At 54.9% G+C, this 24,129-nt stretch overlaps 1 protein-coding gene across 1 annotated transcript in view; it reads right to left on the minus strand.

The window, feature by feature from the left end:
• CACNA1S (calcium voltage-gated channel subunit alpha1 S) overlaps window positions 1-24,129 on the minus strand; it is a 66,367-nt gene that overhangs the window by 15,807 nt on the left and 26,431 nt on the right. Inside the window, exons 10-28 of the mRNA XM_047840180.1 lie at window positions 21,735-21,895; window positions 19,939-20,164; window positions 19,635-19,842; window positions 18,741-18,861; window positions 17,779-17,893; window positions 16,701-16,794; window positions 15,972-16,041; window positions 13,043-13,175; window positions 12,330-12,459; window positions 11,960-12,019; window positions 10,288-10,394; window positions 9,752-9,839; window positions 9,408-9,515; window positions 7,016-7,068; window positions 6,612-6,758; window positions 5,937-6,138; window positions 5,299-5,457; window positions 3,846-3,956; window positions 3,046-3,129 (exon numbers count right to left, since the gene is read on the minus strand). Of these exons, the coding sequence (XP_047696136.1) occupies window positions 3,046-3,129; window positions 3,846-3,956; window positions 5,299-5,457; window positions 5,937-6,138; window positions 6,612-6,758; window positions 7,016-7,068; window positions 9,408-9,515; window positions 9,752-9,839; window positions 10,288-10,394; window positions 11,960-12,019; window positions 12,330-12,459; window positions 13,043-13,175; window positions 15,972-16,041; window positions 16,701-16,794; window positions 17,779-17,893; window positions 18,741-18,861; window positions 19,635-19,842; window positions 19,939-20,164; window positions 21,735-21,895 (2,377 nt within the window). The remainder of the gene's footprint in view (window positions 1-3,045; window positions 3,130-3,845; window positions 3,957-5,298; window positions 5,458-5,936; window positions 6,139-6,611; window positions 6,759-7,015; window positions 7,069-9,407; window positions 9,516-9,751; window positions 9,840-10,287; window positions 10,395-11,959; window positions 12,020-12,329; window positions 12,460-13,042; window positions 13,176-15,971; window positions 16,042-16,700; window positions 16,795-17,778; window positions 17,894-18,740; window positions 18,862-19,634; window positions 19,843-19,938; window positions 20,165-21,734; window positions 21,896-24,129) is intronic.

Here is a 24,129-nt window from a genome sequence, read left to right on the forward strand (position 1 = left end):
CCTTTGCCGTCGCCTCCGAAACTCTAATCGCTTCCTCAACAATCTCTTCTCTCACATGTTGTGAATTTCTCCTCTGCACTCGCTCTATGGTCTCCCTTGTATTAATCAACATCCACTTTCCAGTAACTACCTCACCTAACCTCCTGGCAGAAACTGTTTCCTGTACTCACAGCTACTTGATGTTTTTTGGGTTTTTTTTCTTCTTATCACTTTCTGGTCACTGCTCCATCCTTTTAACTGGTTTCAGCCCCACAGTGTGCCAATCTGTCCCCCTGCTCATGGATGGCTTCCAGTCACAAACCCTATGGCCTTGCTGGCTTCAATTCTGCAGGATCTCAACTCCTTCGCAGCTGGCTCATCCCACCCGAGGCTTGAACCATCAGCTCCATGCATCTGGGACCAGCCCATGTTGATCGAGCTGCCACCATGTGCCAGACGCAGAGTGACACTCGGCTCCTCTCCTGCATTTCCAATGACTTGCTACCCATCTCCACTTGTGTACCCAGCATCCAAACCCACAGCACCAGAACAGAATCACGGTGAGTGCATCACCCCAAGTCGTTCTTTTCAGGAGGTGCTGAGCCACCTTGGGTTCCTTCCTTCCCATGGCCACAGGGTCACATTCACCAAATCCTGCTGCTCTGAGCTTTTCTGTTCCTCTCCTGCCATCCGAGCCCTGACTCTCATTGCTTTATGCCCGTTTGCTTTGCACACCCTCTTTCTACTATGGATGAACTACAGCTTTCTGAAATCCAGCTTCTCCCCTGGGACACCAGGTCTTAAGCCCTTTCATTTATTCAAAGACTTTGCTCCGGTAGTTACCTCCTTACTACCAGATATTTGCAAAGCCTGAGGATATGCTCCCATTTTTCTTGTTTTTGTTTCTGTTTTCTTCCAGTTTATTTATTTTGAGAGAGAGCAGGAGAGAGGCAGAGAGAGAGAGGGTGAGAGAGAATCCCAAGCAGGCTCCAGGTCGTCAGCGCAGCGCCCAATGCAGGGCTCAACCCCATGAACTATGAGATCGTGACCTGAGCCAAAATCAAGAGTCAGAGGCCCATCAGACTGAGCCACCCAGATGCCCCTTCTCCCATTTTCAAGGAAACTCTCCTTGGCTCCACATTTTTCTCTAACTCCTATTTCTCTCTGTAGCAAAACACCTCAAAGGAATTGTTCCATTCTTTGCTCTCCCTTCCCAGCCCACGGCAACCAGGCATTCTTCCCCATAATTCTAGTGAAACTGCTCCTGCCAAGGTCCCCGTTGCCAAAATTCAAGCCAATGCTCAGCTCTTATCTTCCTTGACTTTTCTGTTCTCCTTGATCTCAGGACATCACTCTCTTTTGGTTCCCTTGCCTCAGAGGCCAATTCTTTCTTAGTCTGTTTGCTGGTTCCTCCTCGTCTCTCCAATCACTAAACACTGGAGCATTCCAGGGCTCGGCCTCCGGATCCCTTCTCTCTAAATACCTTCTCCCTTCTCCGCAGATCTCGTCCATCCCCACAACTTTAAATACCATCTTCAAATTTATACCTCCGACCCGCCCTAGCCTCTGAGCTCCAGACTCATAAATCCCAGCCTACTGGGTATCTCCATCCAGATGCCTCGTAAGCATCCTAAATTATCGTGTCTAAAACAGAAATTTTGGCTTCTGCCCCACACCTGCTTTGCAGCAGTTTCCGCATCTCAGTAAATGGAAGCTCAATTGCTTGGACAAAAATCCTGGTAGTCACCCTCGATTTGTTTCTCTCTCTCTCTCTCTCTCTCTCTCTCTCACTCGAAATCAAGGCCAGCTGCAAATTCTGTCAGCTCAAACTCCCAAATAAATAGGATGTGTCCAGTTCTCACCACGTCCACAGCTAGCCCCCTAGCCACCATCACCTCTCACCTGGTTATCACAACACCCTCCTGGCGGCTCTCCCTGGGCCAGCCCTGTGTCCCCCACAGCTTTCTGTCAACACAGCAGCCAGAGGGATCCTTTAGAACTAAAGTCAGACCAGGTTTAAGCCCTCCAAAGGGCTCTCATCTCTCTTAGAATAAAACCCAGGATCATAACCATGGCCTTCGAGGGCCTAAGTGATCTGGCACCTGCCCTCTGTCTCTGACCTCATCTCTACCATTCTCCACTCCCGCTACAAGGGCCTCCTCCTATTCCTCAACCTCAGGGCCTTTGCACTCACTTGTTTCTCTCCCTACAACACTCTGTTCCAATACCTGCATGGCTTACCCCCTTGCTTTGTTCAGGTTGTCACTCAGATACCATCTTGGCACCAACCCTTCATTCCCTTCCAGTAAGTTTTTACCCTGGTTTATTTTTCTTTATAACACACACTGAGCATATCTGCCATGTTAGAGAATTTTTATCGTCTGTTGGCCTCCGTGTTCTTGTTTATTGCTCTGTCTCTAGCGTGGGTAGGAGGTACTCGATACGTATTTGCAGACTAAATAACTAACTTCCTCCATAACAGCTTTAGTCCCTTCTACTGCTTTGTTCCAAACCCTCTGGTAACTTCCCATTGTCTGCTACATAAAGTTCAAGGCCCCCTCGCCACTGCTTACCTCTCCAGCCATCCCTACCCGCCCCCCCACCCCCCGCCTCGTCCCTCTTCTGCACAGTCATGTGCTTCTGCTAAACCGGACCTCTGGGTGTGCCCCGAATCTTCTATCATTCATTTCCTACTCTGTGCCTCCCCTACAGCAGCTCTGCCTGTGGTGTTTGCTCTTCTCTCCACCTCCGGTCACCAGCTCGCTTTCCTTCAGGACCCACTTTCAGCTTGTACCATCTCCGCGAAGCCTTCCCTGACCGCTCCACCCAGAGGAGACCTTTTCCCTTTCATAACAGCTCTTGGCTTGGACAGCCTGGTGCGTTCACGATGGCTGCCTAGAATCTGAGTTATCTGTCTGCTCTGTAGGCTGTGACTCCTGTCATTTCCATCTCTGTAGACCCCCGGGGCGCCATGCTGCACACACAGCAGGTACCCCACAAATGTCTATGGACTGCACAAGTGCTTGCACCCCACCCCGGGGATGGCTCTGTTTGCCTGATACTCACGTCGATTTCACTGAGAATGACATCGATGATGCTGCCGATGACAATCAAGAAGTCAAACACATTCCAGGGGTCTCCAAAATAGCCCTGGGAAGGACAGCAATGGGAGAACCAGGGGGTGAGCTCTAGGGGGAAGGAGTTTTGGTGGCCAGCAGAAGGTGATGGTCCCCGTCCAAGGTAATGCAGAGTGGCCAAGCCAGGCCAAGGTGGGGTGCACGTGGCCCCACTTTCCACTAGTGCTCCTGCGTGCCCACCCACTCCAGTACCCCTCTCCCTTGGGCTCTGTAGTTCCCTTCCTCCAGAGCATAAGGTGGTCAGAGAGGAGGGACAGCATGGTTGAGAACTCAGGATCTGGGATCCTGATCCGGATGGGGAACTCCTTCATCCTCCCCAGCTTTGAAGCCCTGTCTGGAGCTTGCTAGTGCAGACCTTTCAGAGTGTGTCTGGGCTTGGCTGGGCTTGGACAGGTGGGAGTGGGACTGGGGAACCAAAGACACAGCGAGATACTCCCCCTTCAGAAGCCTAAGGTCAGGCAGGGAACATAAGGCAGGTTCAACAAAGGGCTTGGGGAAGAGGCAGCCAACATCTATTCGGTCATCAGCCAGTTCTGGCAGCCTGAATATCTTGCATGCCTTATGCCTTGTGTCTAAAGGTGGAAGTAAGCAAAGGGGTGAGCAGGGCGGGACCAGAAGTGCTGGATGAAGGGGCTTTCAGTAGAATGACACTGGGGTGGGGGGCGCACGAGAAGTGACCTGTCCTGTCAGGTGCCATCTGCTCATCTTGTCCTGTGCCCCAGCACTCACCCTGGCCTTGAACGCCATGAGCTTAAGGACCATCTCCAGGGTGAAGATGATGGTGAAGGCCACGTTGAGGATGTCTGAGATGTGGTTCATCTCCTCTGACTGGTTGTAGTGCTGTGGAGAGGCACAGGAGAGGGGGCTGGAAGGGCCCAGTGGCCCTACCCGCAGGTTGCATCCCAGAGCCCCATTCTCTTCCCAGGCAGCTCCCAAACCTCTTCCTCAGGCTTCCTGCCCACTTCTTTGAAATCTCCAAAAACCAGGTGCCTGTTTTGGCAATCCCCACCAAGTCTAATGGATCCCCCTCTCCCCAAAGAGACAGCAAGAGGAGGAGGAGAGGTCCTGCTGAGCAGGCTGGTCTACACATGGGACTGCAAGGTCAGAGCTTATTTCCAGATCTGTTATGGGATGACCAGGAGGGGAGGCCCCTCAGCAGGACTCTGTGACAGGTTCCATCTAGTCATCTGGGCACAGAACTAGGAGAGAAGAATGCTGATTCCAGAGCTGGCATTATCACCAGCTACAGGTGTACAGGTGGGCCACTGAGCTCACCAGGCTGACACTCGTGCACAGTGTCCCCCGGGATGGTGAAGCAGTCAGAGCAATAACCTTAGCCCCCTTGACCCAGCACTGTGATGCTCCTTAATTCTGTTTCCTTATATAACCTGCCAGGAACCTCGTGGTCTTTTTGGAAAGTTGATGAACTCCCGCTTCTTCCATAACTCCCCCCCACCAGGTAGTTCAGAAGGATCTGGGGGCTGCCCCCACCCCACCCTGTCTGAACCGGACTGCCTAATTCTGCTGCCCAGCTCAGCCCAAACTTAAGCCATTGCTCACGATCCTCTGTATGACCTGGCCCTGCTGGCCCAGTGATTCACTTTCCATGTCCTCATCACCTGGCAATGTGGAGTCCTGTTGTTGGATGTGTCTGCCTAGGGCCAGGAAGCCTAGCTGTGCAATTCTATTTATACGGGGCTTAAGGGATCTGATGCTTAATTAAGGTTTGCTAACGATGCTGCTGATTGTGATATTGTCTATAAAGTATGCTCAACTCCTAAGAGACACCTGTTCTGTGAATATCAAAGCCATTTTTCTTGAGACTGCAGCCAAGATTCCAGCCAACTCAATCATGCAGATTTGCAACAGCCGAAGATAAACTGAGAAGGCACTTCCTACTTCCCACGCTGCCGTGTGCTTCTGCACAGCTATCTCCTGTTTGCAGATTTGTGCAGCTATTTGTATGTCTGAATGCCTTCTTAATAAACTACTGGGTGCCTGGCAACCAGGCCTGGGCCCAGGGAACTTCTCTCTCCCCCGCAGTACCTCACCACACAGTGCCTGGCACATAGGAGGTGCCAGGAAAAGTATATTGGGGGAAGGAGCCGGGAACCTTGCCCCGCCCACCTGCCCTGCCCTGGCCCCAGTCCATCCGGCCCTTATCTCCTGGGGGCGCCCTTACCTGCATGCCCAGGCAGATGGTGTTGAGCATGATGAGGGCAAACATCAGGTACTCAAAGTAGGAGGAGGTGACGACATACCACACCTGGTACTGGTATGGGTTTTTGGGGATGTAGCACCTCAGCGGGCGGGCCTTCAGGGCATATTGCACACACTGGCGCTGAGACACAACACCACAGGGCAGGTCAGCACTGACGGCCCCTCCCTTGCTCTCACACTCACATGCATGGGCTGGAGGGAACCCTGCATTCTGGTCAGCCAGGAGCAGCTGTGGCCAGGAACTCGTGGCTGACGGGCTCTGCGGGACTCTTTAGGGGACGAGTCCCAGTGGGCCTGTGGGTTCCCCTTGAGTTATCCCCGCCCATTTCTAACATGGCTCTAGCCCCACCCAGGGGCTCTGAAGGACTAGCCTTCTCTGGGCATCACGAGGGTTCCACGAGAAGACTCCCACAGCACCAACTTGTATTGCTTCATGTTGGGGATGGGTTGGGAATGGGGTAGAGTGTATGCAGGCTGGGTCTGGGCACGAAATGGAGGTTCTGGGGTCAACCCCAGGCCCAGGACTCTTCACTGGTCAGAGCCTAGGGCTCAGGCTGGCAGGAGGCCTGCTGAGTCCGCTCTCCACCTCAGCCCAGGCACCTGGTTCTTGTCCAGTTCACAGTTCTTGTACTCAGTCTCCCCCTGCTCCTGGAAGGTGACAATAACGAAGCCCACAAAGATGTTCATCATGAAGAAGGCAATGAGGATGATGTAGATGATGAAGAAGATGGCCATCTCCACTCGGTTGTTGTAGACGGGGCCTGTGTCTTCCTTGTATGAGTCTATGGCCTGGTAAAGCAGCCTTGGGGTGGACAGAGAAGAGACTGGTTGGACAGGGGTGATGAGGCAGAGAGCCAGGCCAGGAAGGACAGGCTTTCTCTCACTGGCCACAGGGACCCGAGGGAGCTTTCTGAACGATCAAGCACCAGAAGGGAAGTTAGGACCATGCCAGAAAAGACTGGGACAGGTCCTGGAAAGGGCCTGCCTTTCCGTGGGATGCCCCACCTACCCTAATCAATCAGTAGGGCTCCCCACATGGTCACAGAGGCCTACACCTGTTGGGGGACTGGGACATTCTGTCAGAGTGCCCAGGTCAGGATGTCTTTAGGGTGGCCGGTCAACACACTGGGCCCACACACCCTCCCAGCTGGTGGGTTTGTTGAGCGCTTACCGCGGGCCTGGCACGGAGTGGTGAGGGCTGCAGAGGGGCAAGATGGCTCCCTGGCACTGCCCCCACCATGCCCGCATTGGACCCAGGCCCCAGCCCTCACTCACTGAGGCCATCCCTCAAAGGTGGAGACCGTGAAGAGTGACATCATGGCCGAGAGCACGTTGTCGAAATGGAAGTCGCTGTGTATCCACTGGCGGGGGCGCAGCTCCATCTGCGTGGGGTCCCCATCCTTGTACACATAGTAATAGCCCCTGGGGTGGGGAGGCTCAGTCACTCCACCGTGCATGGCTGGGCTGCCCCCTCCCCACCCACATCCTCTGATCCCCTGTAGACTGGGGACCAGAGGGGACACTGCTGGGCACTCCCTCACCACAGTTTCCCAAGGAAGGACCCTTTAGAACAAGCTTCCTGGGCCTAGGGGCTCAGGTTCCCCAGGTCCCCCTCGCACAAGGTCCCCCACGCAGTGGCTGTCCCACCTCATGCCCTCAGCCAGCAGAATTCAGCCCACCTGCACTCCTTCTGTGTCATCTTGGATAAGTCATTGCAGCTGAAGAACTTCCCCTGTGTCAAGAAGAGGGAGGGAGGGAGGGACACACGTTGTCACGGAAACAAGATTGAAAACTGGGCTACGGAAGTGAATAGCGGCAGGGCATGTGGAAAGAGGGCCCCAGCACTGTCTTCCTCCTTCACCATCATCCCTTCCCTCAGCTGCCCCGCGGGCTTCCCTACCAGGCCCGAGGCTGTCGCGGCTGAGAAGCCAGTTCCTGAACAGGCTGGGCCTGAGGGGAAGGAAATATGGATACAGCTCGGCCCTGCCCCTCCCTCAGGGAGCCTCCTGCCCCCCATTGCTACGGGAAGCCCTCTTGAGGTCTCCCCATGACAGACCAAGAAGGGCTGCCCCCCCCACTTCCTTCTCCTGCCAGTGGGGCGGCCACAGGGCACACAGGGCACACAGGGCACAGTAAGAGTTGCAGGGACGGAGCCCAACCGGGTCTTGAGGGCGCAAATCATCTCAAAGTGGAATGGGGGTCCTGCACCCCCACTCGGAGGCCTGAAGAGGCGGGCACTGTGCCCCCCTGTGCTGATTACAGTCAGAGCAGTTTCCCTTTTTGTCTACATCACAGACTGGGCACCCACAGAAGAGTCTGTGTGAAGAAAAGGAGTGATCGCCAGGCCTGAATGGAGCTACATGAAGCCTGAAGTTCACGGCATCTGGTCGAGTCCCCTCAGAGGCCCAGAGAAAGAGCTGCCTCAGCCAAGGATACGGGACTGGCTGACGGCTCAGAGGCCCTGCCCGCTGCAGGGTTTTGCTGTTCCAGCCACATCCCCCTTTACGGTTGCCAGAGCAGAGGGGTGAAGGGGAGGCAGGTGACATTGGGGGGGAAGCAGGGAGAGGATACAGCTGTCACTGGGCAGGTTTCTGGGCACTTGAAACAAAACACCCAATTTAATATAGGAAGCAAACTCTTGATGTAATGTGGAATGTATGCGAAGTTTCCACAGGGTAAAACGTGGGGTAAGATGCCACTTGTAACTGGTGTCTGGGCATTATCTGAGTGGGCAGGAGCTGGGGGTCTTTTGATGAGAGACTACAGCACAGGGGTCGGGGCAGGGGTCGGGGGGTTGAGGGACAGCTCCTGGAAGGCACACAGGAGCCAGAGGAGGGGGCCGCTCATTCGTTCCTCCAGGGAACGTGTCTCGTGGGCCGCCTATATGTCAGGCCCAGGCTGGGTGCCAGGGTCAGGGAGGAGTGAGACATACACCCAGCGCCCCTGGTAGAGGAGGGGGCAGGGCTCGAGGGGAGGGGCAGCCCTCTGCTGGAACTAGGAGGGGAAGGTCACATGCCAATCGTGGTAACTGAGGTTTGAAGGCTAAGCTGTCTCAGTCTGGATGCGGTTTCCAAGGGGATGCCTCCACCCCTCCAGGACAGTAACCAACAGGACCCATCTCCCTTAAGGTCATCAGGGAACCCCACCTTGACTGCTCTCCCCCCAAACCTGCTCCCTGCCCACAGGGAGGGACTTGTGGGGTTTGCTTCATGACCCCCTCTCGGCCTTCACCGAGACGCCGGCCCTGAGAAAAATGCTCCACAAATGCTGTCGAATGAATGAATGACGGTACGATGATGTCATCGCCCAAGTCTGACTGAAGTTACGTCATCATGGTTCTCATGCTTCGGGGGACAGGAGCGGTTTGGGTCATGAAAGGAAATGTCAGCGTGTTGGAGCACTCGGATACCAATTTCTGTGTCCTGCAGATGGCACGAAAGGCAGAGGCATCCAGAAACCAGCTCGGTGGAAGGGGAGCCTTGCGGGGCTGATTCCTAGAGAGGAACTGCATAGCTGTGACCTCCCAGGAAAGTGAGGACAGAACGAGGCGGCTCCCAGGATGGAATGATGGCCTCCCTCCCTCAGAAGCTCCTGGTAGATATGAATGATGCCAGCCACACCGGCCAGAAGCATGGGGTGCTGAAGTCCAGCTGACGGAAGAAGGTGGAGTGGATGGGGGCTAGAGCTGGGGGGCATGTTTTAGACAGGCCTGGCAGGATGGGAGGGGTGGGGGAGGTTGATAACGGGGAGGGGTGCTGACAGGGTCCGGCAGGTAGGGGAGGGGGCTTGGTCCTCAAGGAGAAGCCACGGAGAGCCAGGAAGACAGCAGGTGCAACGGTCATGGTGGCCAGCAGAGCCACTGGGGCCACGAAGGGGCATCGCCTAGGAAACCTCATCCAGACTCCAGGTAGCTTAGCCTCACAACTCTGTGCACTCGAGGACATCTGCTTTCACAGTCTGGGGCTCCCTTTGCTTAGAGGGTGGGGAACGGGCTGGCTCTTGCCTTGGCCTCAGAGCTGGCACCAGAGCTGCGGAAGGGGGGGCAAAGCTGCCCGGGCAGGTGGGGCTCACCTTGAAAAGCTGGACGCCGATGCAGGCAAACATGAACTGCAGGAGGGTGGTGACGAGGACGATGTTCCCGATTGTGCGGATGGCCACAAACACACACTGCACCACGTGCTGGGGAGGGACACCAGGTCGGCAACATCCCGCCCTTGCTGTCCCCTGCTGCCTCCCAGCTAGGTGGGGGCAGAGGGAGCTTCGTGGGGAAGCATGGCCGCCCAGCCTCACCCCTACCCCCATTTGGCAAAGGGGGTGCAACACGCGCCCCAGCAACGGCCGGGCGGAGGTTTCCAGGATCAGGCCCTTGCAGCCTCTCTTTTCCTGCTCCTGGGGTCCCACCCAGGCCCTCTCACCTTCAGCCCCTTGGCTCTGTTGATGGCCCGCAGGGGCCGGAGCACCCTCAGCACCCTCAGGATTTTCACCACGGAGATGGCGCTGGACCTGGGGGAGGCGGCGGGGGGTGGGGGGTGAGGGCAGCCTGCTCCAGCCCTCCACCTGCCCCCGGCCTCTAGTCCTCCACATCCGCCATCTTTCTGTCTGAGCACACTCGCCTCGTTCCCCACCCTTCCCTTAGGCTGTGCGAGGACCCCACCCCCGGATAAAGCCGCCGCCTGCCCGGTGGTGCAGCACAGTAAGGGATTCCTCCATGGGTGGCTACAGGCTCTGTCTCTCTCATCAGACTGGGGGCGACCCAGAGGTAGGGACTGCAGCCCCTCCTGCTAAGCACTGTCACTTCAGCCCCGTCGGTGACACCCTAGGGGACCCTGGACCCCCCTCAATGGCCCTGAGAATCCCTCTCCTTGCAACTTGGTGCCCACCAACGAACGGTGGGTGGGACTCTGCTCTGAGGAGGGGTCCTCGCCCGGGGCTGGCCCCTGCCACTGCTCACTCGAGTCCCATGGAGATGAGGGACACGGCCACCACCAGCAGGTCCAGGATGTTGAAGTAGTTGCGGCAGAAGGAGCCCTTGTGCAGGAAGGCACCGTAGGTCGTCATCTGTGGGGAAAGCCAGCATCCTGGGTGGGTGGGGGCGGTGGGGAGCTTGGGGACGGGCGTGTCCCCACAAAGAAGGGCTTCCCGAGGGAAGATGTGCCTCAGTCTGCAGAGGCAGATGGCTGCCAGGAGGTCTCTACCCTTCACTCCACTCCTTGCTGTGTCCGAAGTGCTTTTTCTCCCATTCTCTGCTCCCAGTTCTGGAAACATGAGGACTTCTCATGGGCAGCTCCACCAGACTTTGCTCTCTGAGCTTGTCTCTTTGGTCAGATGCCATAGGGCGCCCCAGTCTCCTTCCCCACGGGACCACAGAGTGGGGAAGCCCTGGCCCTTCTCTCCCCTCTGGAACATGATAAAATTCCTCTTCCTCCTCTCTGGGAAGCTTCTTCAGAAGTAACCTCTGCCCTGAGGATTGCTGAGTGAGGCTGAACAGCCCCTTAAGACTGGAAGACCTTCACCAGGCCCGGACCCCTCTCCCTTCCCCATTGTCCCACCTTCTCGCTGTGCCTTCAGCTTCTTTCGTGTACTCTGTGATGATCTCCCAGGCTCTCTGTGCAAACACGCTATGCCCTTGAAGTCTGATGAGCCTGAAGCCTTTCCTGGCATTCAAGGTGATTTCTTCTCAACTCGCCTTCCCAGGCTCTGTTTTCTGTGCTATACCCCAGCCCAAAAGGACCACTTTCTCCTCTCTGAGCACGTCTGAACCACCTTCTCATAACGTGTTTGCCATTTTCTGTCCTCCTGGACTGCCCCTGCTATCCCTCCCTAATGAAGTCCTGGCCACCTCTAATGCCACCACCTCCAGGAAGCCGTCTTGGACCTCAGGGAAGCCACCATCCCTCTGCTCAACTGCTTTAGTAGTCAAAGGCCTTGAAATAAAGAACTGTCCTGATTTCAGGTTGCAGCCTGCTCTGGGCTATTCCTTCTGCAAAGCTCGCCTCTCCCTTCTTCATTCATGAAGGTGAAGGCTGGGGCTACTGGGCCCCAGATGAGCCCTCCCTCTGCCTCTGAGACCCTCCACGGTGATGGTGTGAACCCAGTGTACCTGCCTCGAGAATGAGAGAACAGTGATGTGCTGTGGGTAAGGAAGGGGGAGCTACGATGGGACAGAGCTGCCAGAAACCCATCTAGGGCAAAGGTCACTTCTCTGGGGATTCCTGGGAGACACCTTTTAGTCATCGGTAACAAAGGTCTCGGAACAAATCACGGCTCCCTGGGTCTAAGGCTAATTGTGCCTTCACTATGGAGGAGGAATGCCCGAGGCTTTATAGACGCGGACGTGCTCACTGAGCTGTGCTGAGACGTGCTCAGCTGCAGGTTGGTCGTACTTCATGTCCCCACCCATGCACCTGCTCACCTCCTTGCCCCAGCTTACGAGCAGAAACCCCATCTGCTCCTGGGTCCCGCGAGTCCCTCCCTGCTGTTCTCCACTTTCTTCTTGCTTTTCCCTCACCCCCCCCACCCAGCCTGTGAGCGAGTGCCGGGCGTGTAAGTTGGAGCCACGTGAGGTCTGCTATCCTGGCCTGGAGACACCACTCACCCAGGCTGCCCCACAAGCCTTCACTCACCTTGAGGACAATCTCCACAGTGAAGACAGAGGTGAACGCAATGTCGAAATACCCAAGGATCTGGTGACAGGGCAGGGGAGAGAGAAGTCGGTGAGAGGAAGAACCGAACAATGACATCATCGTTGTCACCACCATCACTATCATCATTAAAACTAGGCAACAAGAGCCTGTCACGTCACACGCTGAGACAGTTCAGGACCGGACCAGGCAGTCTTACCCCTCCAGGGATTTAAACTCTAAGAAACTCTGATGCCTATGGCCACACAGAGCCTACAGCTGAGCTCTGAGCCCCAGAGTGAGGTGTCCGGGTGGCTGAGGCCTGGGGCAGGGAGGGGTGCTGAGCTGGCAGAAGGCACAGGCCTGCCATCACCTGATTCCTCACGGACTCGGCCCGGATGGGGTCCTCCGCGGCCAGTGCGGCACTGCTGAGCAGGATGAAAAGAAGGATGAAGTTGGTGAACCAGGTAGCGTTGACAATGCGATGACACAAGACACGGATCCTGGGGGAAGATGGCCGGGGGGCCAGGGGAGCTGTGAGCCCCTGGGCACTCGGGCCTCACCAGCCTCGGTCCCACACACAGACGGTGGAACGCTCCCTCCCGGCTCGGCGGAGAAGGCTAGCCCGCACCTCAACTGTCCTCTGGCTGGACACGCAGGGGCCCTGCCCCTCATTCTCTCAGCGCGGCCCTAGCCCCCTCTCCCACCACCCGTCCCCTCCCCCAGTACTCCTCCACCACCCTCTGGTTTCCCCCAAAAAGAATGGACCCGGCCGATCTCCATCCACGAAGCAGACAGATGAAACTCCCTGAAGACTGCAGGCGATGTAGATTTTAAAGGTATAAAAGTGTGAAGCCAGGAAGAAATACGGCCTCACCCGGTTCTCATCCCCTCGTCCTGGCTAAAATTGCCCTCAGAAGGGAACGAAAATATACAGTCCCTCCTAGGGGGACTGTATGAGAGTCATTTTCTCATAGTGTAACCGTAGGCCCAAAGAATCAGGAAAAGGGGCCTTTTTAGAGCAGAAGCCATCCCTCTTCAAGAGCCCCATCAACCACCCTGCACAGCAGCCAAGAGACCACCCACTTGTTGGTGGGGCTGAAAATGAAGAAGGAGCTGGCTTCTGGGATGGGCACTGCCTTCTCTTTGAGCTGCAGCTCAGCCAGCGGGCGTGGTCGGGGGCTCACTGGGATCTCGGGCTCATCTTCCTCATCATCTCCTGTCGGGGAGGGAGAGAGAGACATCGGGGGCGTCTTTACAAACCTGACTGCTCCCCCAGGTCTCTGTGCTCCGAATCCAACCACGAACCCCCAGCAACCAGCAAGTGAAGGTGGTATCAGGCCAAGGCAGGGCACGAGGATGTCAGCAGAGTCCTGTCTTCATACCTCCCTTTCCCCTCAGGGAACAGATTTGAACCGTCAGGGGAAAATGGCAGTCCCAGAACCTTCCAGAAGTGGGGCCAGGAGCAAAGTCAAGGAGCCTTGCTGTCTCATCTGCTGTCTCAGGGCTGGACTCACACCATCCCAAGTGCTCACAGCTGGGAGACTGGGGGGTTGGTGGGGGGGGGTGGTGGTCTCTACTTCTGATGAGACCTGAGCTGTGGTCCGGGCTCTGCCCCTGACTTGCTGTGCATGCTAGTTACGTCTCTGTCCTTCCCGGGCTTCAGGTCCCCAATTTGTGAAATCGATTAGGGGAAGGAGGCTTGTTGAAATAAACAGGCTCTGAGCTCCTCTCCTGGGTTAGAATTCTAAAAATGATCATTTCAGAGAGAAACTGCCAGCATGGGAAAAAAGTCAATATTCCTTGAGCCTCGGCCAGTCCTCAGCACCGAGGCAGATACCGGGGTGGGAGGGATCGAAGAGGAAGACATAGGCCCTCTAGGTTCACTTGCTAGGTCCCATGGCTTCATGAGACAGCTGACTACCTGAGGTCCTCAGCTGGGCTTAGCAGGGGGAGCCAAGGTTCCAGTGATCAGACTGGGGGCACTGTCCAAAGATGGCCTGTCCCTCTGTTGGGTTCTGTGCTGACAGCTCAGAGCCTGGAGCCGGTTTCAGGTTCTGTGTCTCCCTCGCTCTCTGCCCCTCCCCCACTTGTGGTCTGTCTCTGTCTCTCAAAAATAAATACTTAAAAACATTTAAAAAAATGGGGGGGGGGGAACCTGGGTGGCTCAGTTGGTTAAGCATCCCACTTAAGCTCAGGTCATGATCTTACAATTCGTGAGTTTGAGCCCTGCGTTGGGCTCTGTGCTGACAGCTCGGAGCCTGGAGGCTGCTTCCGATTCTGTGTCTCCCTCGCTCTCTGCCCCTCCCCTGCTCGTGCTCTGTCTCTGTCTCTCTCTCAAAAATAAATAAACATTAAAAAAATTTTTTTTTAAATTGGGGTGTCCCTCGATATGCAGGTCTTTCCCAGTCTCTTGTTTCCCTCACCCCATCGCCACCTCATCCTTACCCCTGCTGGCCCCTGGCAGACCCCCTTGGGGAAGCCAAGAAAGAACCACTAGATTCTTCTCTCTCCACTGTGGCAGCCTGCACAGGCTCGCAGCTCCACCAGAAACCCCCCTTTCTCCCTTCTTGTAATGAGAAAGTGTTAATTCTTAGAACTAATATATTTGCTTTCTTTTTTCCTTTGTCTATGCCCATTTTGTTAACTTCATTTTGTCCTAAGCCCTTTTTTTTAAATTTTTTTTTAACGTTTATTTATTTTTGAGACAGAGAGAGACAGAGCATGAATGGGCAGAGAGAGAGGGAGACACAGAATTGGAAACAGGCTCCAGGCTCTGAGCCATCAGCCCAGAGCCCGACGCGGGGCTCGAACTCACGGACCGCGAGATCGTGACCTGAGCTGAAGTCGGACGCTTAACCGACTGCGCCACCCAGGCACCCTGTCCTAAGCCCTTTCAAATCGTCTTTGGAAAGAAGCAGAATAAATGTATTCAACCTCTTTGGTAAGAACTCTCTTCCAAATGCTCACCCCACCTCCCCTCTACCGTCTACCCTCCCCCCTTCTTTCCAACCCTGTTCCCTTTCCTTAACCTCTGATTTCCTGAGTCAGTCATCTCGCCTGCACACCAGCCACTCCCACCTGCTAGGTGATGGTTGTTAGATGAAACGGCTCAAGATGAATTATTTTAAAACCCAACTATTCACTTCTGGCAGACATTTGAAGAGATATGATTAGCCCTGTCTTGATCAGCTCCATTATCCCCACACATCACTTTGCAAAATTCTTTCATGCGTTCACTTACTCTATTTATTGAGTGCCTACTCTGTGCCATTTGGAGCACAAAAAGCCCCCCCCCCCCCCCCCCCCCCGGAGCTCAGAGTCACTGGGGCAAACAGACGCTAATCAGCTGATTCCACAATTTCCTGAAACTGCACCAGTGACTCAGTGCTCCAAGGACCTGTGGGCGAGCTGAGAAAGGACCTCAGAGCTTTGGGCCTCCAGGGCTCTGCCAGGCGGCCTCTGTGAACCTATGTGTTCCCGCCTGCAGCAGCCACTGGTTACTTACATTTGTGAGACGTTTATAGTTTGTCTGTGGCTGTGCATTACCCTCCTGCCCACCCTACGCTTGCCTCCTTCATTTCAATTCTCCCCACAGCGCAAGTCATGGTTCTGTTTATTCCTGTACCAGTCCAGCCCCAGCCCTGCTGGCTGCTGGGTAGGGAGTAACCTGCCCATCTCTGACACCACAGACAGACAGGTCCTCATCTGTGGTCTATTCTGTGTGGCCAGAGCGGAAAACTTGAAAACAGGAGTCCTCAGTACCGAAGTATGTGACTGGCACTCAATAAATACTAGCTGAATTGAATGAAAATAGAATGTGTGGATTTTTTCCATTGTGTGCACTGGACACAAGGCAGGCGGGGCAGACGGCTTATTTGCATGACTAGGTCAGAAGGGAGGTCTCTGTCTTGCGATCCCCTCATGGAAGGATCCAGGAAGGGGACACCCAAGAGATTGTCCCCGGGGAGAAATCAACACCAGCATACACCTCCAGCAGTCCCAGGATGCTCACCTGGGAAGTCAGCTGAGGGGTAGGGATCCTTCACTTCATTGACATTAGATTCAAATTCATCAATTTTCAGCTGTAGGAAGGAACACAACAAAGATGAGGATAAAAGCAAAGCTGCAGTTTCTGCTTACTGAGTATTTACTGGAGGGTCAGTGTAGGTGCCCGCTCAGTCCTCCTTACAGCCTGGGGGATAGGTCGTATAGGATCATTCCTTTTTTATGAATGAGAAGCCAAGCCTAGAAAGGTCACACAAGTTGCCAAGACCTCAGACTGTCTGAGCCCGTGCACGGCATCCCCTGTTTCGTTCCCTGGGGCCCAATTCTCCAACCCTTGCACCTCTGCTTCCACCATTTCCAGAAAGTTTGAGCAGAGCCAGGCTGGAACAAGCAGGAAGTGATGGGAAGCCAGTCTGGGTCTCTCAATGGAACAGGGGTGTCAAGTCGGGAGAGGGACGCCTTGACTGGGGTGGGAAGCCGGGACTCTGAGGAAGTCTGGTTCCCAGAGTGGGGCATCTATGCCTCTCAGTATAAAGGATTCCTTGCGGGAGGGTAGCGATTTACTCTCCCCCCAGTAGAGTGGAGACAGATGTCCTCACCTGGCTGATAACCAGGCAGATAGCCCCTTTCCACATTCCTACCCACCCACCAGCACCCTAAGTCATGGAGGTGAAACCAGAGGACTTGTAGAGTCCCTCCCCATCCTGCCTCTGAAGATACCCCACACGATGCTCACCTTGGCGGTGGTAGGGATGCCTTCACCCTTGGGTTTCTGTTCCAGCTTCTTGGCCATCACTGACTTCTCTTCCTCTGACTTATCTGGAAGACCCCTAAGTTAAAAAGAAAGAAAGAAAGAAAGAAAGAAAGAAAGAAAGAAAGAGAGAGAGAAAGAAAGAAAGAAAGAAAGAAAGAAAGAAAGAAAGAAAGAAAAATCCCACAGTGGAAGCCCAACTAGAAAGTCCTCAGGGATCTGCTTAGTCTAATGGCATCCTCAAGGGGATCCCACACCAAGGACTCAGGGGACTCTGTGGAGGATGGAGCAGTGTAGACTGCCAAATGGGAGGGACTATAGCCCTGGGCAAGCCCTTTCCCTGTGATGAAAGGATATGATGCCCAGCTTGGGGCCATGACTACATACGGCTCGCTGGTCAGCTACGCTCAATGTTCATTGAAGGGTAAATGGGTGAAAAATGGTTTTGTGCCTAGTTCATAAAGAATTCACAGTGTGGGAGCATGATTTGGTTCAAGATGGGGCTCAACTCTTTGGAAGTGTCTGGATTACATTGCTCTCTTTCTCTTCCTATCCTGCCTCTCCCCAGAATATGCATACCATTCCCGCAGGCATGGGCACTGGAGGAAGCAGGACTTTTGTCTAGAACCATTAAGTATGGTTCTCCAACCAGCAGATGGAGAAAGGTGTAAAAGACCTGAGAAGCCAACCACCACTTCACATACAACAAGGCCAGGGGGCAGCAAAGGGAAATGTCTCCCTTCAAGAAGTGCAGGGACTCCGTGGCAGGACTGGTTGAATTTCTAGAACTCTCCACCAGGGTTTCCTGGTCCCACCTGCCTGGCTCTGCCATCACATTTCCTGAGGCCTGTCTAGAGACCAACTGCCTCCAATTCTGCGCCCAGGGACACCTCATAGGACTTCAGCCATCCCTATGCACGCTGGTTGCAGAAGCCTGCCCACTGGGGCAGGTGTCACTGTGGCACAGCCTCTGCTCATCGGGCTCCAAGGAGCCACCTGCCCAGAGCTAGGAGGTCACCATCAGGCATGCCAGGTCCCTCCCTTCTGAGGATGCAGCACTCACTTGGACATCTTCCTGCGTTTTTTCTCCTCAGCTTTGGCCTTCTGGGCAGAAGTCAGGCTCTCTGCCTCAGCCAGGTTGTCCACAGCGATGGCCAGGAAGACATTGAGCAGGATATCTGAGGGTGTCCAGCTAAGGAGTCTTGGGTTGTGGATGAAAGGGAAACCTGGGGGGCCGGAGTCTCACCCTGACCGTGGGTTGGCACGACAACCCTGCTTCTTTGGTGGGGTGTTGGAGTTCTTCTTGCCAGTAACCCCATGGGATGGCATGGGCCCAAGGGCACAGACAAGCATCCCCAGGGGAGCCTGACTGCAGAGGGTGCCCATGATGGGCCTTGAGTACCGTCCATTTCCTGCCCAGGACTGATCCCAGCTCTCTTGGGGGCCTTTGTGGGGCACCCGTGAGGCGCTGTAACTGAGAGTCGTGTGCTCAGTGCACATAAGCTCAAGGACCACTGGTCCACTCCCTCCCCACTACTCATAATATCAAATTCCACGGTGCCAGCACCAGAACCCCGGGCACTGCCAGCTCTGTCTGCCCGTCCACCTCGCCCTCCCCACTGCCCATCTCATTCTCGGTCTGCCTGCTCCCTGGTTCCTCCCTGCCTGCCTCCGAACCTGTGGAGGAGGCTGCCCACCAACGTCACGGCCCCTCCACCAGACCTGTTCTTGCTCCTGCCTTGTTCCAGGCTCACCAGCCTCTTTGGGATGAAATCCTCCCACCTGTAACCAGTCACCTCTGTGGTCCTTCCCCTTTCCTGGTGGAAGGAATTATCCCAGAGCTCGACCTGCACTTGCCATATGCTACGTCCCATCCCCCTGCCCCCTCCATGAGCCTGGGAGCTCCCCTCCAGACAGAGGGGCCCGGTGCCTGGCAAGTGGGTACCCTTGACCCGCATTGTAAGCCCCCGCCCGTCCCAACCCCCTCCCTCCGCTCTTTTCTGTGCCCTGCTCCCAAGGGGATACAATTGCCACAGACAAAAAGGATGATGAAATAAATGCACACGAGCACCCCAGGGTAGGACGGCCCGCCGTAGGCCATGATCCCGTTGTACATCACAGAATTCCAGTCTTCACCTGTTAGGACCTAGAGGGACAGGGAGCACTGGGGTAGAGGGACGCGGGTGGACTTGAGAGTCTTCTGTCGGGACCACATTGCCCAAAAGGCCCCCTCCAACTCTGTCAGTTCCCCTAAACCTTTCCTCTCTTCATTCACGGCCAGGACGAAAGGTCCCTGCTCTTCTGGCCTCTCTCCCAGTGGTCAAAAGTGGGCCAAGGAGTTTGGCCGTGGGGTCGCCACATCCCTGTGCTCTGTCCCTACTGCCCAGGCCTACCTGTACTACGCCCACCCATGCCTCCTGGCATTCCAGCCTCCCGAAACAGTGTGAAATGTCAAGTGTCTTCTAAGGCATGATACCGGACCAGCCCTCGGGTGAATGGAAGACAGAGAGGGTGACGTCATCTTTAAGAGCAACTGATTGCCACACGCCGACCTCCCCACTGGTACCAACGAGGTGATGTTCCTCATGAGTGCTGGCTCCGACACAGGGGAGTGATGTGGGCAGTGCGTGAGAGAGAAAGCAGACCCTGGGACTCCATTCGTTTGGTATCAGTGATCCTACGATGGGCCAGCGCTCCGCTTGGCATGGGGGACACAGGCAAATAGGACAAGCTGGGCACAGCTCCTAGCCTCGGGAGGGTGAGGGAGGCTCACAGTAGAGAGAAGACAGGGGGTGAGGGGGCCCGCAGAGGGACCTTGAACTCAAACCAGCAGATCGCAGAAGGCTTCCTGGAGGAGGTGATGCCCACGCCGATCCCCAAGGACAAGAAGTGGGATTCAGCACCTGCGGCGCGGCCTACCTGGAAGACGCTGATGAGGGCCTGCGGGAAGTTGTCAAAGTTGCTGCGCCGCACCTCCGTGTCCTCGAAGTCGTACCTGCCCCCGAAGAGCTGCATGCCCAGCAGGGCGAAGATGATGATGAAGAGGAAAAGCAGCAGCAGCAGGGAGGCGATGGAGCGGATGGAGTTGAGCAGGGATGCCACCAGGTTGCTCAGCGACGTCCAGTACCTGAAGGCAGACGGTCACCGGTGGAGACGATCGGCGGCCCCCCCCCACCCCCGCGCCCCGTCCCCCCGGAGGCGCCCCCGCCAGCCCCGCGCTCACTTGGTGATCTTGAAGATCCGCAGGAGGCGGATGCAGCGCAGCACGGAGATGCCCAGGGGCGTCATGGCACCCGACTCCACCAGCAGCAGCTCCAGGATGCCGCTGCACACCACGAAGCAGTCGAAGCGGTTGAAGATGGACATGAAGTACTGGCGCAGGCCCAGCCCGCACATCTTCAGCAGCATCTCGACGGCGAAGAGGGCCAGCAGCACGCGGTTGGCAACGTCTGCGGGGTGGGCGGCCGGGCCTCAGCGCCCCTCTTGCCCGCCCCCTGCCGCGGGGACTTTGCCTTGGCCACGCCCCCCACCCGGGACCCCCCTCACGCGCTTCCAGAGCACCGTCCCTGTTCTGCTCCCCAACCCCCCCTCCAGCCCAGGAGAACCCGGGGAATGTTTGCCCATCGGAGGAACGCCGAGGCAGACGCCCGAGAAGCGCCACCGGTCCGTGTTTTCACAAAACCGAATCCTGTTGCTTTTGATTTCACTCAAGTTAATGGGGCTCTGCCCCCACTCTGCTTACCGTACACATCCCTTCTCCTGCGGGAGGAGGGGTCCCCCCACCTTGCCAGAGCCGGCCCGTCCACCTAGGCTTTGCCCCCTGACCCCCACCTGGCGAAACCCACCGTCAACCATCTCTTTTCTCTCCATGTGCTTCACTTCTCCTTTCAAGTGGATTCTCCCATCCCCGTTTTAAAAAATGCAGAAGTCTCTCCCATTTCCACCCACCCCACCCCCCAAGCAGCTCCTGCTCTGGCTCTCTCCTCCCTATCACGGCCACACACAGCAAAAGGTTATCTTCTTGGATCTCTTCACCTCTTCACACCCTGCCCTGCCCCGTTTACCCTTTAACTCATACCTAACTGGGTCCACCTGGTTGCTCCACCAACAAACTCTCCCAGGGGCACGACTTTCAGGTCACCAAATCCAATGGGTGGTTTAACCTGCAATTTTCCTGAGCTCCTGGGAACACGGGGCACGGTTGACCAGCCTGGCTTTTTTTTCAAATATTCTCTTTCCTTAGCTTCTGTGACACCATATCCTTCTGGATTTCTTCTACTTCGCCTGCTTCTCCCAAGCCTCCTCTGCAGATGCCATTCTTTACCTAATCACTGAATGCTGACCTTGAGCTCTACATTTAGTGTATACCATCCTCTGGTGAGCTGGTGATGTCTTCTAAGGCCATAGCTTCTATTGCCATCCCTGCCAGTGACGCCCAGATTTTAATTCTTGCACTCTTAGCTTAGGATCCCTACATCCTGTGGGAGATGCGCCAGCATCTCCTCCCCTGTAATCCTCCTCTTGCTATCTTACAGTTGCTTCTACTGTTGCCCTCCCTATATGGACTTGGCATTACTCATTAGCATCTGTCCTCTCCTCTGGCCAAGTAAGTTTCCCGGAAGGCAAGAACAGCATATTGATTCTCTCTGCATCCTGGGTTCTTTCTCTGTGCCTTACCTATGTAGTATGCACGCAATAAATAGTTGGTGAAAGATTGCTGTTTGGGGAGCAGAATTCGAACCGGATGTTTGCAGTTTCAGATTGCCGGTAATCCTCATGTTCGGTGTCTGAAATTGTAATAATTTAACCAGACACCTGGGTGCGCGGTTGGAGGCTTTCCAGTGAGCTGCTGTTACTGCCCCCGGTAATGCCAGGAGGAAAAATACTACCAGCCTATAATTTCCAGAAAACAATGTCAATATCTGCTTGACGTCTTCTGCAAAACCTGAGGTGCTACCGGCTGGCTTTGGCCATCGGCCACATCTGTCCCCTTCCTGGCTTCACTCTGTTCTGTCTCACCTTGCAAATGGGTCAACCAGAGAGGCTGGTTGTGGTGCTCTGAGGCAATAGACAGGGTGTTGAGGGCAACCACCAGGATCACCAGCCAATAGAAGACTCTGGACTTGATCACATCGTGGCACTTCCAGCGAAAGATGCGGTTCCACTGCCTCCAGTGGCGGCTGGGAGAGGAGAAAGAGGAGGACGGAGTCAAAGAGCTGCTTGACTCCAAGCTCCCTCCTTCCTGCGGTTGCTTTGGGCCAGACCGCAGCCGTACTTAGCCTGATCGCCCACTCTGGCCACACGGGAGACGCTCAGGGCAAGAACTGCAGAGGCAGACTGATTTAAAATCTTGCCTCTTACTAGCGAAGCTCTTCCTCTTTTCTTTTTTTTTTTTTTTTAACGTTTATTTATTTTTGGGACAGAGAGAGACAGAGCATGAATGGGGGAGGGGCAGAGAGAGAGGGAGACACAGAATCGGAAACAGGCTCCAGGCTCTGAGCCATCAGCCCAGAGCCTGACGCGGGGCTCGAACTCACGGACCGCGAGATCGTGACCTGGCTGAAGTCGGACGCTTAACCGACTGCGCCACCCAGGCGCCCCGAGCTCTTCCTCTTTTCAAAGGAGAATAATAACGATGCCAGCCTCAGAGGGGATTAGAGATTATGCGAGTACAATGCTTAGTTGGCACTGTGCCCAGTATCCTATAGGGGCTCCACATACGTTAATTTCAGCTAGAGCACACTGGGAGGCCTCACTTTGCTCATTATAAAAGCAAATTCTGTAACAGATGAATCATATCTGGTGTTGGTGAGGGTGTGGAAAGGGCACTGTCACAGCCACGGCAACCGCTTCGGAGAACCATTTGGCAGCGCCGACCAAGCTTTTCAAATCTACATACTCTTCGACCCAGCAATTCCGTTTCTAGGAATCGGCCCAGCAGAAATGTTCATACTGAGGGACAACTGTTCCCGTGGCGCGTTTGTGTTGTCAAAAATTGCAAAGGTTAAGGGGCGCCTGGGTGGCGCAGTCGGTTAAGCATCCGACTTCAGCCAGGTCACGATCTCGCGGTCCGTGAGTTCGAGCCCCGCATCGGGCTCTGGGCTGATGGCTCAGAGCCTGGAGCCTGTTTCCGGTTCTGTGTCTGCCTCTCTCTCTGCCCCTCCCCCGTTCATGCTCTGTCTCTCTCTGTCCCCAAAATAAATAAACGTTGAAAAAAAAAATTTTTTTTAAAAATTGCAAAGGTTAAATATCTTAGGGTATATTCATACTGTGAAATACTTCACATGCAAAGACATACCAAATGAAGGTGTGTGGACCATCAAGCCACAAAGACACAGAGGAAACTTAATTGCCCATCGCTAAGTGAAAGAAGCCAGTCTGAAAGTCCTACGTACTGTACGATTCTAACTATGTGACGTTCTGGAAAAGGCAGAGCTATGGAGACAGTAAAAAGATCAGTGGTTAGTAGCTGGGGTGGGGGGGGGTCAGTGGGGGAATGATGAGTACAGAGGACTTTTAGGGCAGTGAAGACACCGTGTATGATTTTATAATGATGGATGGGTCCCTGTCATTTCATATTTGCCCAAGCCCACGGGATGAAGGCACGGCACCAAGAGTGAGCCCTAGCGTAAACCAGGTGCATCAGGTGTACCAACTGTCCCATTCTGGTGGGGGCTGGTGATGAGTGAGCTGGGCCCGTGTGGTGGCGGGGTATATGAGACAACTCTGTGCCTTCTGCTCAATTTGCCGTGAACCTTAAAAAAATTAAAGTCTTAAAAACACCAAGATGGGTGTGTATGTATGAGGCTGCCCTAAATAGACGATCTTAAGTTAAAAGTGTTCATAGATGCTATGTGTATCATATTCATTTATTTATCAAATATTTGGCAGTACGTAGTCTATGTTGGGCACTGTTCTGGGTTCTGTTGGGACAGTAGTTAACGCAAAGACCCCTGTCATGTAAAAAGGCAAGCAAAACAAAAAAACCTGGTGTGTGTGTGTGTGTGTGTGTGTGTGTGTGTGTGTGTGTAAGAGAGAGAGAAGCATAGCAAAGGTCTTGGAGGGATAGCCATCTGTTACCATGGTTACCTCTTTGCAGGGCAGTGGGACCGTCATCTTTTCTTTGATGTATTTCTCTACCACTGGGCTTTCAAAATCACGGTTATGTATGGATTTGTAAAAGGAAGCAGCCAACCAAACAAATGCATCTTCCTCTTGAGACAAAGGCACTTGAGCCTGGAGTGTCTCCAGACCCCTGGCTGGGCAGCCTCCTGCCTGCAAAGCTCTCCATGCCACCTCTTTGCAACGCACACCTTCCCTCTTCCCGAGCAGAGGTTTCCGGGACTAATTAGCCCACCGACTCCCCTCTCATCAGAGGGCAGCAGCAAAATCCTCTCCTTGCCTCCTGGCAGGC

This window comes from Prionailurus viverrinus, chromosome F1 (genome assembly GCF_022837055.1).
Source record: "Prionailurus viverrinus isolate Anna chromosome F1, UM_Priviv_1.0, whole genome shotgun sequence".
NCBI lineage: Eukaryota > Metazoa > Chordata > Mammalia > Carnivora > Felidae > Prionailurus > Prionailurus viverrinus.